This window comes from Eulemur rufifrons, chromosome 15 (genome assembly GCF_041146395.1).
Source record: "Eulemur rufifrons isolate Redbay chromosome 15, OSU_ERuf_1, whole genome shotgun sequence".
Classification (NCBI taxonomy): domain Eukaryota; kingdom Metazoa; phylum Chordata; class Mammalia; order Primates; family Lemuridae; genus Eulemur; species Eulemur rufifrons.
Genome location: NC_090997.1, coordinates 76,003,470 through 76,017,222, shown reverse-complemented (window position 1 = coordinate 76,017,222; position 13,753 = coordinate 76,003,470). Strand labels below are relative to the sequence as shown.

Below are 13,753 nucleotides of genomic sequence, written 5' to 3'. Positions count from 1 at the left end.
TGTTTTAATATTTCCGGGTACATCACACACCCTCCCTCAGCCCTGTATCTAACAATCTAGCAAGCCTCTTGTACTTCATAGGAAGCTCTGGGGGAAAAAAAAGCCTATGAACATAATCATGTACTCTAACTGATTTTAATCCATACAGTAGTTCTGACTCTTCAGCTGCTTTAAAGTTCTACATACAAAGAGTCAAAAACAAAGACCTAACATTTAGCTTTTAAAGAAACAAACTAAAATAAGTAGAAAGAATACTTGCTTACCCATCTACCAAAATAAATATTATGTGGATTCTCAGGGATGCGATTTGGGTCCAAACCATAATCCTCCAAAATAGAGAATATATGTTGTGGCTTCTTTAAATTCACTTTTCCTTCAAATGGCAGAAACTCAAGTGCCTAAAAAATAAAAGTAATTCTAATGTTCTATAAAAATTTACAAAGAAAAATAGTGCTCATCTAATAATATCTACCTTGTAAGTTTAATGTCAGCATTAAATGAGATAAAACATGAAAAACACTTAGCACAAAATATGGTACAAAATAAGCACTTAACAGACATTAGGTATTCTTATTATCAACAATGGCTAGACTACATTAATCCTGTAGGTTTTTTGTTTTTGATAAATTCACTTACATCTATTCGTTTGACTTTTTCTTCTTGTGTCAATGTTTTATTAAATGTGTGAATCTTTATTTTATATGTAGAGTCTGAATGTAGAAATGGAACCTAAAAGAAAAGCAAATTAGTTTTTTAAGCTTAATAATTCTACGGAGTCTGCACGTATCCCAATATAAAACTACATTTCACTACGTACCATCTTCTCCACAGGGTAATTTTTAAGAGAACTGTACAGCTCTTCAGGAGATTTTCCATGACCCCATAGCTCAAATATAGACCTAGAAAATAAATGATTATTACTGACTTCCGGAAAGAGCTCAATGCACACAGTAATACATGACAGTTATTTTATTAGTTTGTTGCACCCACTCCACTAAAACAATTATCATCTATGTTTTCTAAGCTATAGATGAAAAATCTGTATCCTGGAAACAAATATATCTTAAATCCAAACCACACAGAGAAATTGAGGAAATTCAATATAAGTCAGGAGTTTTCCAAGTTTTCATCATATTTTTATACTATAACAAATGATGCTATAAAATCACTTAGTTATTTTAATGAAATGGGTAATAAGCCTGCAGAAAATCCAATTTTCCCCTGTGTCTTCTCCATAAAACAAAAAGAACAATGATCAGACTAAAATGTTACTATAATATTAATATTTAGCTATGATTTAGTAACATTTAATAACTAAGTGACTCAAAATATTGAGATCTAACAAGGTAAGTACCCAGGTGCTTGCTATGTTTTTCACTTTTTGTGTTATGCTCAACATATTTCACGTTAAAAATAATTAAAATGAACTTTCAATCCCTAAACTACCACAGAAAAAGTTAAATTTAAGTTAGCTTTGAATCTAAAAAAGTCTATTTCCTTCTAGTACAACTGATGTTACAATTAGATCATGAATTTTATCCTTTGAAAACAAATTCCTCCTTTTCTATCTACTGAATTTATAGAGAGAAGGCCTCTGCAGTAATAGCACTCTTACTTAGCTATCATTGAAGGTATACCTCAGTTACACGAAATATACAGAGAATAAAAAGCAACCAAAGAAATGATTATGTAAGTATTATACAATTATTAATCATACCTTAATCAAATATATGCATCAGAAAATAAGAGCTTTGAAAGAAGTATACAAGTTCTCAGTACTCAAGTAGCTATCTTAAACCTAATAAGCTAGACCTTTGGAATTCAGACACCTCTTAGAGCCATAAATTTTAATATGTAAATCTGAAATAGTAATTATTCAAAGGGTGTTTTTTAGTTATGTTTCTGTTTTCTAGTCATTTTTATTTAATAAGACTTATTAACAAGTTTCAGTTTAAGAGATTAGATTTAGAGCTCCAGGTAGTTCTCAACAGGATGAAGTTAACTAAATATGGGACTGTATCCAATTTAATAATAACAGCAATTACATATGACAATATAAAGCATTACTAACCATGTTAACAAAACTAGATAGATGTAAATTTGTATTGGCATTGCGTTATCAAATATAATTTCTAAGGAAAAGAAAGTTTTCAGCAATCTGCCAAAATGTTCAGGAAAAAAAGCAGCTCAAAGATAACACAAGCTGTTCCATCTTTAAGACGTTAGTTGAAAATGCAGTTTAGTTTTCAAATCTGATGACCGAAAATTTTCCAATAGTGGAAAAAAAAAAGAAATGAAAGAAAAGGAAAAAAAAAGAGCACATACCAATGATAACATCCAGAAACACTCAGGATAAATGATCAACATCATTACATTAATTCATACCAAGATGTGATATTATCAGAATTCCTTTCTCTAACAAATAAAACAGTAAAATATATTTCATGCCAGTCTCCACTTTTTGTCATCTTACACGTCACAAAATGCTCATCCAAATAAAAACCAACTATAAGAAAAGTATTTTCAATACTCTGGTTACAATTAAATGTGGCATATATCCTATGTAAGAACATAGCATTTACATCTCATACTATACTGCTGCGAATAGGGAAGTTTAAAAAAATTATTCTAAAGTGTTTCTGCATTTCCCCCACTGAGATCTCTCACCCTCAGGTTCAGCAGATAAGTCTCCTCTGTTCCCCCACCGCCACCCAGTGGCAGGAGCTTGTAACTGCAACCTAAACTGAGCTCCCAGTACGTGTTCACTCACACAGGAGAACGTAAGTTTCTCTTACTTTGCACACACTGTCCGTTTCATTAAGTTTCTTGCAATTTCTTCAGAGGGAATGCTAAGAATCCAAAATGGTGACTGAAAGAAATAACATACAACTTAATTCTAAGTGGCTACATGGCTTCATATGCTTTTATTCAAGATATGAATAAGGAGAAATTCCAATTTCTACTTTCATGTAAGAATACTTGATTAAGATAATATAGTACAATTAAATTTAAATTTAGGGATTTTTATAGTCAAACTACACCAAAGGAAAAATACAAAATTAACCCTAAATTTAAATTTAATTTGCTGATACTTTCATTTATAGAGTCATTTATAAAAGTGTTCTTAGATTGTACTATATTATCCTAATTTGATTTTTTGCTATGGGAGCAACTTTTATTTTAGTTAAAGTCAGATCAAATATTCTTACATCCATGGTAAGTAACACTACAATAGGAAAAAAAGTACATTAAAAAAAAAAAACTGCAAGGCAGTATCCACAAATTATAAATCATGTCAAGGAGGAAGAACTGTGAATGATTTTTTTTTCTAGTTTCCAAACTTCTCTAATATACTGACAAACTACAAATACAAAATATAAATCTCATAAACTCACAATCTTACACAATGAACAATATCAAATTTTAAAATGTTTCCCAATATAAGTCCAAAATTCAGCTAAATTCTAAATTCTCATTCTAAATACACATCAACAGAAGCCAGCCCTTTTTTCAGTAAAAGGACAGATAAAAATTATGGTACAACTGTTCAATTAAAAACTAATCAAATAAATGAATATTAGAAATATTTTCCAAAACCACATTTTTTTCAAAATAATCCTTTTTACTCCAGTGTCTTTAGAAACAAATACAAGTAAGCACACAAATATGAATTTAAAATAAGCACTTCTCTTCAAATCCAAGGTTCTAATTATAAATATACATATCATCTAATGAAAACTCAACTTACCTTTCCATAAGTTTCCTGACTGCTAGTGAACTGACCTCCAAAAAGTGAAAGCAAAGACTTTATTTCCTATATTGAAAATATTATAGAAAGAATACATTTTAACACAGGTGTAAGATTATTAAAAAATTTTTAAAAAGTGGGCTGATGATCTACCTAAGGCATTTAAGTTTCAACATCAGATAATTATGATTCAGGGTTCTGAAAAACTTTAATAGTAATAACCATGGTTAAACAATTTCTGAGAAATTTTAGATAACAGGAGAGTTGCCAAAGACTTCATCGGAAGAGTCCTGATTTTGAAAAGGGAAAAAATAGGTTACAGAAACTACAGATTAGTAAATCTGACAAGTGATCAATAAAAATGAAATGACTAATTAAACAGATGATTTGAGGATGCTTGGAAATAAATAAATAGGGAGCATCACTTGGATTTAACAAATACATTAACTTAAACTCCCCTTCTTTCTGGATGAAGTTACAGAACTAGAAAGCAAACTAACTCAGTAGATACTTTAAAAGTGTCATGCATGCAAACTTAAAATCTGTTCAGATAGTGTGTGTATATATATATTTGAAGCCATCACTTTATATTGATAAACACAAGATGACTATACAAATTTTATGATTTGTACTACCAACAAATTATCTCCTTAAATAACATAAAGAAAGTAGAATCCCACTCCTCTGTGTAGGTCTTATGGAGGAAGCAACCCAATAATAAGTAAATATCCCCACTATTGGCTGCTGACAACCCTCTTTCCTCCCAACCAGAGGAGTCTTTATTTTAATACCAAGCCCACCATGAGCCACAGCCATTAAAATTTAAATATATACCCAGACCAGGAAGTTCCCCACTCCAAGATCACTTTATATTAAAGTGTGTTGCAGAATCAGCTTTACATTTAATACATCCAACCATAACCAAGTTAAAACACCCAAGTTTGCTGGCTGCATCTGAAATACACTGTTAAAAATCAGCAACAGGTTAGAACACAAAGATCCTAAAAGTGATGGATTATCAGAAGTTGTATGGCATAGCATTAGTTCTACTACCCAAAACTTAAGCAACCACTTAAAATTGAGTATAAGTATGATAACCTCAGTTTCAAATTTAAAAGCAAAACATGTTTCAACTACTCCATCACCAACTTGGCAAAGCAAAACATAAGATTTTCATTAATTGTATGGCAAATTCACTTTCCAGTTAAGAATCTTCCTACATTAGGAACAAAAGAGAATTTATATTGAGCATTGGATATACAAATGTGGCATGATCTGGGGCACATGTGATACATTAACTCCCATGAACTTTTCAGTTATTTCCGCCACTCACTTTTTCAGCCATTTAGGTTATTTCAGGACCAGCAGTAAAATCCAGGTGTCTAAACTTTACTTTTAGTACAATAAGACAGCTGCTAACTAAAATTGGCCCTAATTAAACTCTATCAGAGGTAAAATTGGACCACACATTTCTAATCTCACATTTTAATTCACAAAGGCAGCTTCTCATTACAGCTTTGTTGCCTACCAGTTTTATTACAGTAGATGGGCCCAAACGTACAGACTGTCTGTCCTTTTAACTGCCTTCCTCAGAAGGGATCCTATTTCACTCAACTCAACACATTAAGCAACTAATACGAGCTACATACAAATAAACACATATCTATCCTCAGGAGCTTAAGGTCTAGGAGAAATAAAACATTTAACCTCACAACTGAAGGATGTGAAACAGTACATGTTCTTAAAGAAGTAAAAGCAAAAAAGTATTAGAGTACAAGAGAGGAAAAGATTACTTCAGTTTTAGAAGGGATGTTTCATGGTGACTTAAGCCCTGAAAAACAGGAAGAATCTAAATCAATGACAGAGGACTTCCACTTCCAGGGATGGCAAACTAGGTAATTCAGATTAAGCCTCCTGCTAAGAAGAGCTAGAAAAGCTGGACATCTACTTGAAGGCACAGAAAAATATCAAGAATTACCAAACCACAATCCAGGGCAGAACAGAAATTCCGAGGTGGAGCCACTTTTTCCCTAAGACATTTATCAATTCCAAAAGCAGATATGAGAGTAAACAGCCCTTCTGACAACCTGATGGAGAGAAACAAAAAAAAATGATAGGGCCACACATGGGGGACAAAGGAGACTTGATAAACCACCCAATTCAGATTAGGATCCCAAAAAGCTACAGAGCCTAGGGAGTATGTGGGAATCGGAACACAAACAGAGTTCAATGCCTGAAAATGAGTTAAAGTGATCCTAGATTACTCATGCTCCTATGTGGTCCTATCTTCTTCAAGAAGATGCATATCATCCTAGGCCTTAAATTATTTCTTCAAATACATTTTCAAATACAGCATCTGGCACACATTTCAAAAATAACCCAGAACACATATGAAAAAGAACCAAAAGAAACAATAAACAATAGAAACAGACCAACAGGACCGCTTTTATCAGCCACAAACTTTAACATAACTATGCTTTCTATACTGAAGGGGGTAAAAGACAAAAATTAAGAATTTCATCAGAGGAGGAAAAACTACAAAAAGGAAATTACAGATCTGAAAAAGAATCATGTGGAAAATATAAACCTAAAATAAATACATAGATAAATCTAAATGAATATTGACTATTTAAAGTCAATAGATCAAAGAATGAAAGAGGAAAGACTCCAACCAGACTAACGGGAGCACGGAAAGTAAAGGTCAAAACAGGAAAATGGAGGGCATCGTTCAGGGACTAATGGGGAGTGAGTTGTAGCAGCAATAAGGACTCGGGGGAAGTGGGAGAATGAAGAGAACCATGCAGTGGTGGAGTGGTGGGCCTTGAATGCCAGACTAAGGAGTTGTATACATGGGACAATGAGGACATTAAACAAACTGAGCTTCTGGAAGATTAAACTGGCACTAGGGTAATACAGTAAGAATTTAAGTGGCAAGAACTGGTAAAATCACCACGTGCTAGGGATATGATTCTGGAGAGCACAGCCTAGTCACTCCATTCTCACTGCATTACCTTACTTCAGGCACTCACCCTCCTTGGCTTCTACCAAGTCTCACTCTAGTATAAGTCTACAGTCACAACTCCCACCCCCAACACACACCCCTACTGGTCTGTGGCCTGTAAAGAAAGGGCCACACAGCATGAGGTGAGTAGCAGGTGAGCTGAGCAGAGGGCCAGCAGTCAAGCTTCATTTGTATTTACAGCTGCTCCCCGTCACTCGCATCACTGCATAAGCTCTGCCCTGTCAGATCAGTGGTGGCATTAGATTCTCACAGGAGTGCAAACCCTTACCGTAAACTGCACATACAAGGGATCTAAGTTGCCTGCTCCTGATGAGAATCTAATGCCTAATGATCTGAGGCAGAGCTGAGGTGGTGATGCTAGCACTGGGGAGCGGCTGCACATACAGATTATCATTAGCAGAGAGGTTTGACTGCACAATAAATGTAATGAGCTAAGTCATGCTGAACAGTCCCCCGCCCCTAGGTCCATGGAAAAATTGTCTTCCACAAAACTGGTTCCTGGTGCCAAAAAGGTTGGGGATTGCTGCTCTAAGTGGTATCTTTTCTCTGGTACTCCAGGATTATCATTCTAAAACACAACTGATCTGTCACTTCTTGGCAAAAAAAAAAAAAAAGTCAGTGGCTCCCCATTAAATCTAAAACAAAATCCAAACTCTTTGGAATGATATCAAAAAACTCCCAAATCTGGATCCTACCACCTCTTTAGTCTCACTGCCCACTACTTCATCCTCTGTTGCCAAGCCTCCCAAATTGCCAACCAACCACGCCTCTGTGCCTTTAAGCCTACTTTTGTTTCTCAAAGAAGTGGGCTTTCCTGTCCCCTTCACTAATAGAACATCTTCTTTATCAATTAAGACTTAATTAAGGCCGGGCACAGTGGCTCACACCTAGCACTCTGGGAAGCCAAGGCAGGAGGATCCCTTGAGGTCAGGAGTTCAAGACCAGCTCTGAGCAAGAGCAAGACCCTGTCTCTACTAAAAATAGAAAGAAATTATCTGGACAGCTAAAATTATATACACAGAAAAAATTAGCCAGGCATGGTGGTGCATGCCTGTAGTCCCAGCTACTCAGGAGGCTGAGGTAGAAGGATTGCTTAAGCCCAGGAGTTTGAGGTTGCTGAGAGCTAGGCTGATGCCATGGCACTCTAGCCCAGGCAATAGAGCGAGACTCTGTCTCAAAAAAAAAAAAAAAAAAAATTAATTAAAAATGATTTCCTCCATGAAACTCAAAACATTAATAGTGAATCAATGCTACAATCTTCTTTCATACTCCTTAGGCCAATGAGTTGAGCAATACTGAAGAAAATCACAGAATCTTTGCACAATTATCATATAAATATGTGATCTCCACTTTCAGCTTTGCTCTAATACCTGTATTCTTCTCTACTCAATGGTTTTACTTGGCCTTGACAACTCTCTCCTTTGCTTTCAATGACTATTTTAAATTCTGCCATTTTTCTCAATTTCCCCATTCAACTGCTGGCCTACTATCTCTCAAGAAATAACTTCAACTCATCTGTTACCTAGAAAACAGGCCCTCAGGCAACTACCCCATACCCATCCAAACTCTCCTTTGACCAATCTCCCCTTCTATTGAAAGGGTAACACCTCCCACTGTGCTCTTATATCCATTCTTCCCTTCCCTACAGCCTATAAACACACTCAAGCTCAATCTCTCTGTGGAAGGAGTCCCCCCTAGACCCTAGGTCCCCCTCAAACCGTTAACCAATCTGTTACTTTCCCTTCTATGCTCTAATTAAGAGCAGTCTACTGTATCTCCCCGAGTCAGAGCTTCAAGCGTGTCCATTCCGCAGACAGTGCGCATTGCACTCATCATGTAGTTATACCCCCACCCTTCGGATGGATTAGATTCCCCTTCTATATGCTCTCATATGCTCCTGTGCATCTCTCTATCATTGCATTTAACAACATTATTTTATAATTCTGCGATATGTGCCTGCTCAGCTGTTAGTCTAAACAGTAAGCTCCTTCAAGGAAGACGCTGTTTTTGTCATCGTTATATCCCTAGCGTCCACACATTCGATTACAGGCACACTGAAAATGTTTCTTGAATGAATAAATAAAACACTCTTCCCAACTTCTCTATCATCTAATTCCCACCACCAACCCCTCCACCGAGTTTGACTCGCACATTCTGAGTTAAAACACTACACTGCATTTCTGTCAGATGTCTCTATCCTCCGCTAGACGAAAAGCTCCTGGAGTGAGAGGACCCGTCATATGCAACTGCCTGACTCCGGTACTTGGCGCGCAGACATAGGAATGAATGAAAATGCTTAGCCAGACTTCTCTCTCACACATCCTCTGCCAAGCTCACCCCGCCCAACTGGCCAAAGGATTGCACTGGGGACGCGTGATCTGCCCCGACAAGCACAGATCTCGGAATCCCAGCATCGTCAAGCTCTGCAGGTCACTTCCACCCCCACACCAACTCCACTCCGCTGTCCTCTCCGGTCGGAAGTTGCAGAGGGCGCTACGGGCTCACCGGCAGGCGGAACTCCAGGTGCTCCTGCGCCATGAGCAGCAGATACCTGTTTAGGGTGCACGGCAGCGCCATTGCAGCTGCCCGCCGTGCGCCTGCGCGGCCCGCGCGAGGGCCCACCCTCTTCTCTAAAGAGGCAAGTCTCCGCGGAGACGGAGCCTTAGGACCGGAAACGGAAGCTCGGCGAAGCGAATCCTGTCCCATCGTTCTTCGCGCCCGGAGCCTGAACCCGGGTCGCAGTTGGAGGTGTTCCCTTATCTGCCACGTAGGGGTCTTCAAGAACGAGTAGCTCGTGTGAGCGGCTGCATTGTTTTCAGGACCAGGTTGCGATAAAACATTATAGTTCCTAGTGATCCTTCCACCTGGAATGTGCTTTCAACTTTCTCTACAACTCTTTATATCTGGACTGAAATTTTACCTTTTCCGTGTAGACTTCAACCATCCCAGGTTTCAGGGACTGACTTCTCTGGACCACTCATTTAACATTTAGTATGCTTTTTGTATTTTTGCGACAATTTTTCAAAAGCACATGCCATATACGCCAATTAGAACAAGCTCTTGAGGACCGAGATAATCTCTCATGGTTGACTCTATGCTAACAGAAACCCAAACAGTATCTTTTTCAAAGTAAGTCCGCAAGAAATATTAGGTTGTGTTATTTGTTAGACTCACACGATCAATCAATCCACAGCCAACTGTAAATTAGAGCCATCGATGAAAGTTGTTTCTAACCATTCACACCAGCACAGATTTCACAGTAACAGATAGTTTATAAAACATATTTTCATTGGATATTCTATGTATATATGCTATTGCTTTTGAGAGTACTGAGCCCTTTGCCATGTTGAGACATATTTCTTTTGATTCCACTGTGATATTGCACAAAGTTCAAAAAAGTAAGTATCCGACATATCTCCAGCACCATGTGCCAGGAACATAATTGATGCTTGTAGTTAGTTATTAAGAACATAGGCTGTGGTGTCAATCTTAGATTCAAACCTCAGTTCCATCATTTACATGCTCTTTTTCTTTTTCTTTCTTTCTTTCTTTTTTTTTTTTTTTTTTTTTTTGAGACAGTCTCACTCTCTTGACTGGGCTAGAGTGCCGTGGCATCAGCCTAGCTCACAGCAACCTCAAATTCCTGGGCTCAAGTGATCCTCCTGCCTCAGCCTCCCAGGTAGCTGGGACTACAGGCACGTGCCACCATGCCCGGCTAATTTTTTTCTTTTTAGTTATTTGGCTAATTTCTATTTTTAGTAGAGATGGGGTCTCACTCTTACTCAGGCTGGTCTCGAACTCCTGAGCTCAAGCAGTCCTCCCACCTCAGCCTCCCAGAGTGCTAGGATTACAGGCATGAGCCACCGTGCCCAGCCTCTACCTACATGCTCTTAAGCAAATTTTTTAATCTCTCTGAGCCTCAGTTTTCTTATCAAAAATAGAATAATATCATTTATGGAAAAGGATTGTTAAAAGGATTAGGTGGAATAATGTTTATGAGCTTTTAATATAACACCTGGCATATTGAGTGGGGTAATAAATGGCATTTAGGGAAGACATTTTTCTTCTCTTAAAAAATCGTATGAGAATTCCTATTGGCAAAAGATCTGCCTTTGTTAGGAAAATGTCTTAAGTCCATTTGAGGTGAGTCTCTGAAGAGCATAGAAGTCTCTTGGTCCCAAGGCATCAGAAAGGAGATAAAAGTACTCTGTGAGATAAGAAAAAGTTGTTTACTCTTTGAGAAGAGAAGCCAAGGTGGGATAGAAACCAATGAAATGTTAGGAGAAAGATGGTGCAGTGCAGAACTTGTCAAATCTTCAGGTAAAATTACCAAACGTGAAATTTTGATGGGGCAACTTTTTAGGGAATATCAAAAAGTTGCTGATTTTCATGCATGGATTAATAAGATGCTGTGTAGGGACAGAAAATCAGACAACAGGGCCTAGGAAACTCGGAATTAGGTTTCTCTGATTTTTCACCTGGGATCCTTTGCTGTAAGGATCAGGACTAAATCTATACTCAATCTTCACTCAGGAAATAAGCAGAAGAGCATCTACATCAAGAATCTCAAACTGGCCAGGCGCGGTGGCTCACGCCTGTAATCCTAGCACTCTGGGAGGCCGAGGTGGGTGGATCGTTTGAGCTCAGGAGTTCGAGACCAGCCTGAGCAAGAGCAAGACCCCATCTCTACTAAAAATAGAAAGAAATTATATGGACAGCTAAAAATATATATAGAAAAAATTAGCCGGGCATGGTGGTGCATGCCTGTAGTCCCAGCTACTTGGGAGGTTGAGACAGGAGGATTCCTTGAGCTCAGGAGTTTGAGGTTGCTGTGAGCTAGGCTGACGCCACGGCACTCACTCTAGCCTGGGCAACAGAGTGAGACTGTCTAAAAAAAAAAAAGAATCTCAAACTGTTGGATACATGGTCTGGGAAAGTAGAGATTAACCCTGTGCAGGCCACTAGGGTTAGTGTGGAACTACTCTGAAATCAATTAAATTGCCTTCCAGAGACTCACAGCCAGACCTATTCAAAATTTTTGAATTTAGTAGAATGGTTAAGGAGCAGCAGGAGAGTCAGGACTTTGGAAGTTGGTAGTCAAACTAGCATCTAGAGACTTGCAATTTTTTTTTTTTTTTTAATTTGTACTGTAAGGAACAAGGAGGTTCATGGTCTGATTTCTGGGAAGTGATCTAAAGCCCCATCCATGTTCCATCTTTCTAGGACAGACCTTTTAAGAGACTTGGCTCCTTCTGTGAGGTGGCTATTGTACAAGGACTAAAGCCTCTGGTGTAAGCCACCTATTATTAAAAAACCAGAGGCCATTCCTGGGAAGTAAGAACATGGAATTGGAAAAGATAATTTTGAGCTTTGGTTATAACATGCCACTTCAGTGTTGAGGCTAGTAGGAAATAATCAGAGAAATGAATTCGGACTTAAGTAGCTTGAGTTGATTTAAGTATGACTCAGCTCCTTGAGGTCAAATTTCCAACAAGCAAGATCTCTAGAAGTGGAGAAAAGTAGATCTTATTCTCTGGTCAAAAGGCTGCCCCAAACAAACCTGAAGCCCTAGTTGCAAACTATGCCCTCTACTTTGGTATCTGTGAAGGAGGTTCTGTGCTTAGAAAAATGTGAAAGAAAACAGGCTAGAGATTCAGCATTCTCTCCCTAGGCATCTGCAAACTCTAATGCTGCTATGATTCAAATAATCAAGGGCCATACATTTCCAGGCAAACATAAGATGGCTGCCAGATTGAGCTAAACCAGAAGAGAACTTGCCTCATATCTCAGCAAGTGGCTGAAATACAAAGTTTTCTGAAAGGATCCTAACCTAGGGCCTGCCAAAATTGCCTCTCTGGACCAGTCCTTAGTTTGATTCTTTTGTTTGCAATGACATCAAGATTGCAAGATACCAAAAAGGTTTCATTCTTCTTTTACTCTGCTCCAAATACAGGGCCAAGCCAGACCTGGATTTATCCACTCTGCTCCAGGCTTCAGCTTTGCAGCTTCTGAGGCTTTGCAGCTTCTGAGGCTTTGCATGTCTTTGAATGGGACCCCATTTATTACTTTCCTTGGCAGAAGGTGTGAACCAGAGATAATAAAGGATCACAGCACATTGCCTCATTTGAGCCAGGTCTTTCATCCCCCCTTCCTCCCTCCCTTCCTCCTTCCCTTTTTCTTTCCTAAAATATAAGAAGCAAGAATTATTTCTAAACAAAGAACGGCTTCTGGCAAATAATTTGCAAATATTACATTCTCACTTAAAGTAGGTATGCAGCTTACCTTCTAGATGCTTGTTTAATCACACAGATTCTTATTTAAGCACAATTCCCAGTAATCCCCATCTCTTGCCCCTACTTGCTTTCTATTAGTAGGAAAATTATATGTATCATAGAACATGGCAGGTCCCATAAAAGGGATTTTCTTGAGAGTGTAGCCCCAGAAGGAATTTCATTCAATACCACAGAACACAGATTCTCAAAATTACCTGCACATTGGAATTACCTGAGGAGTTTATTGAAATACTGAGGCCTGGACTCTATCCTGAGATTCAAATTTAATTTGGGGTATGGCCTGGACATAAAGATTTTTAAAAGCTCCTCAGTTGTTGATTTTAATGAGCAGCCAAATTTAAGAATCACTATGGCAGGAATTATCAAAGTGTGGTCCTAGGAGAGAGAGCACCAATATCAACCCAGAAACCATTTAGAAATGCAAAATCCTCCCCCACCTCCAAACCTACTGAAGCAGAAATTCTGGGGGTAGGTCTAGCAGTTGGTTTTAAAGAAGCCCACCAAGTGGTTCTGAAGCACACTAAGGTTTAAGAATAACTGCCTGGGAAAAAGAGGGATGGATAGATGGGCTCTGAATCCCAGGAGGCCTGGGTAACACAGATAAATAGCGTATTTTGTTGTCTTCTTACCCATCTTTGGGGAGAGAATTTACGTGATAAATTTGCAAAGTGCTGCAAATATTTTTCTCAG

The 13,753-nt window shown here is 38.1% G+C and overlaps 1 protein-coding gene across 2 annotated transcripts in view; it reads right to left on the bottom strand.

Annotated features, from left to right (window-relative positions):
- TRMT11 (tRNA methyltransferase 11 homolog) overlaps positions 1 to 9,347 on the bottom strand; it is a 49,840-nt gene extending 40,493 nt beyond the window's left edge. Inside the window, exons 1-6 of one of the 2 annotated variants that reach the window (XM_069488317.1) lie at positions 9,276 to 9,347; positions 3,749 to 3,814; positions 2,796 to 2,869; positions 818 to 899; positions 637 to 729; positions 264 to 398 (exon numbers count right to left, since the gene is read on the bottom strand). In XM_069488317.1, coding sequence (XP_069344418.1) covers positions 264 to 398; positions 637 to 729; positions 818 to 899; positions 2,796 to 2,869; positions 3,749 to 3,814; positions 9,276 to 9,347 — 522 coding nt within the window. The remainder of the gene's footprint in view (positions 1 to 263; positions 399 to 636; positions 730 to 817; positions 900 to 2,795; positions 2,870 to 3,748; positions 3,815 to 9,275) is intronic. The other variant, XM_069488318.1, reaches the window with a different exon arrangement.
- Positions 9,348 to 13,753: the final 4,406 nt, after the last annotated feature.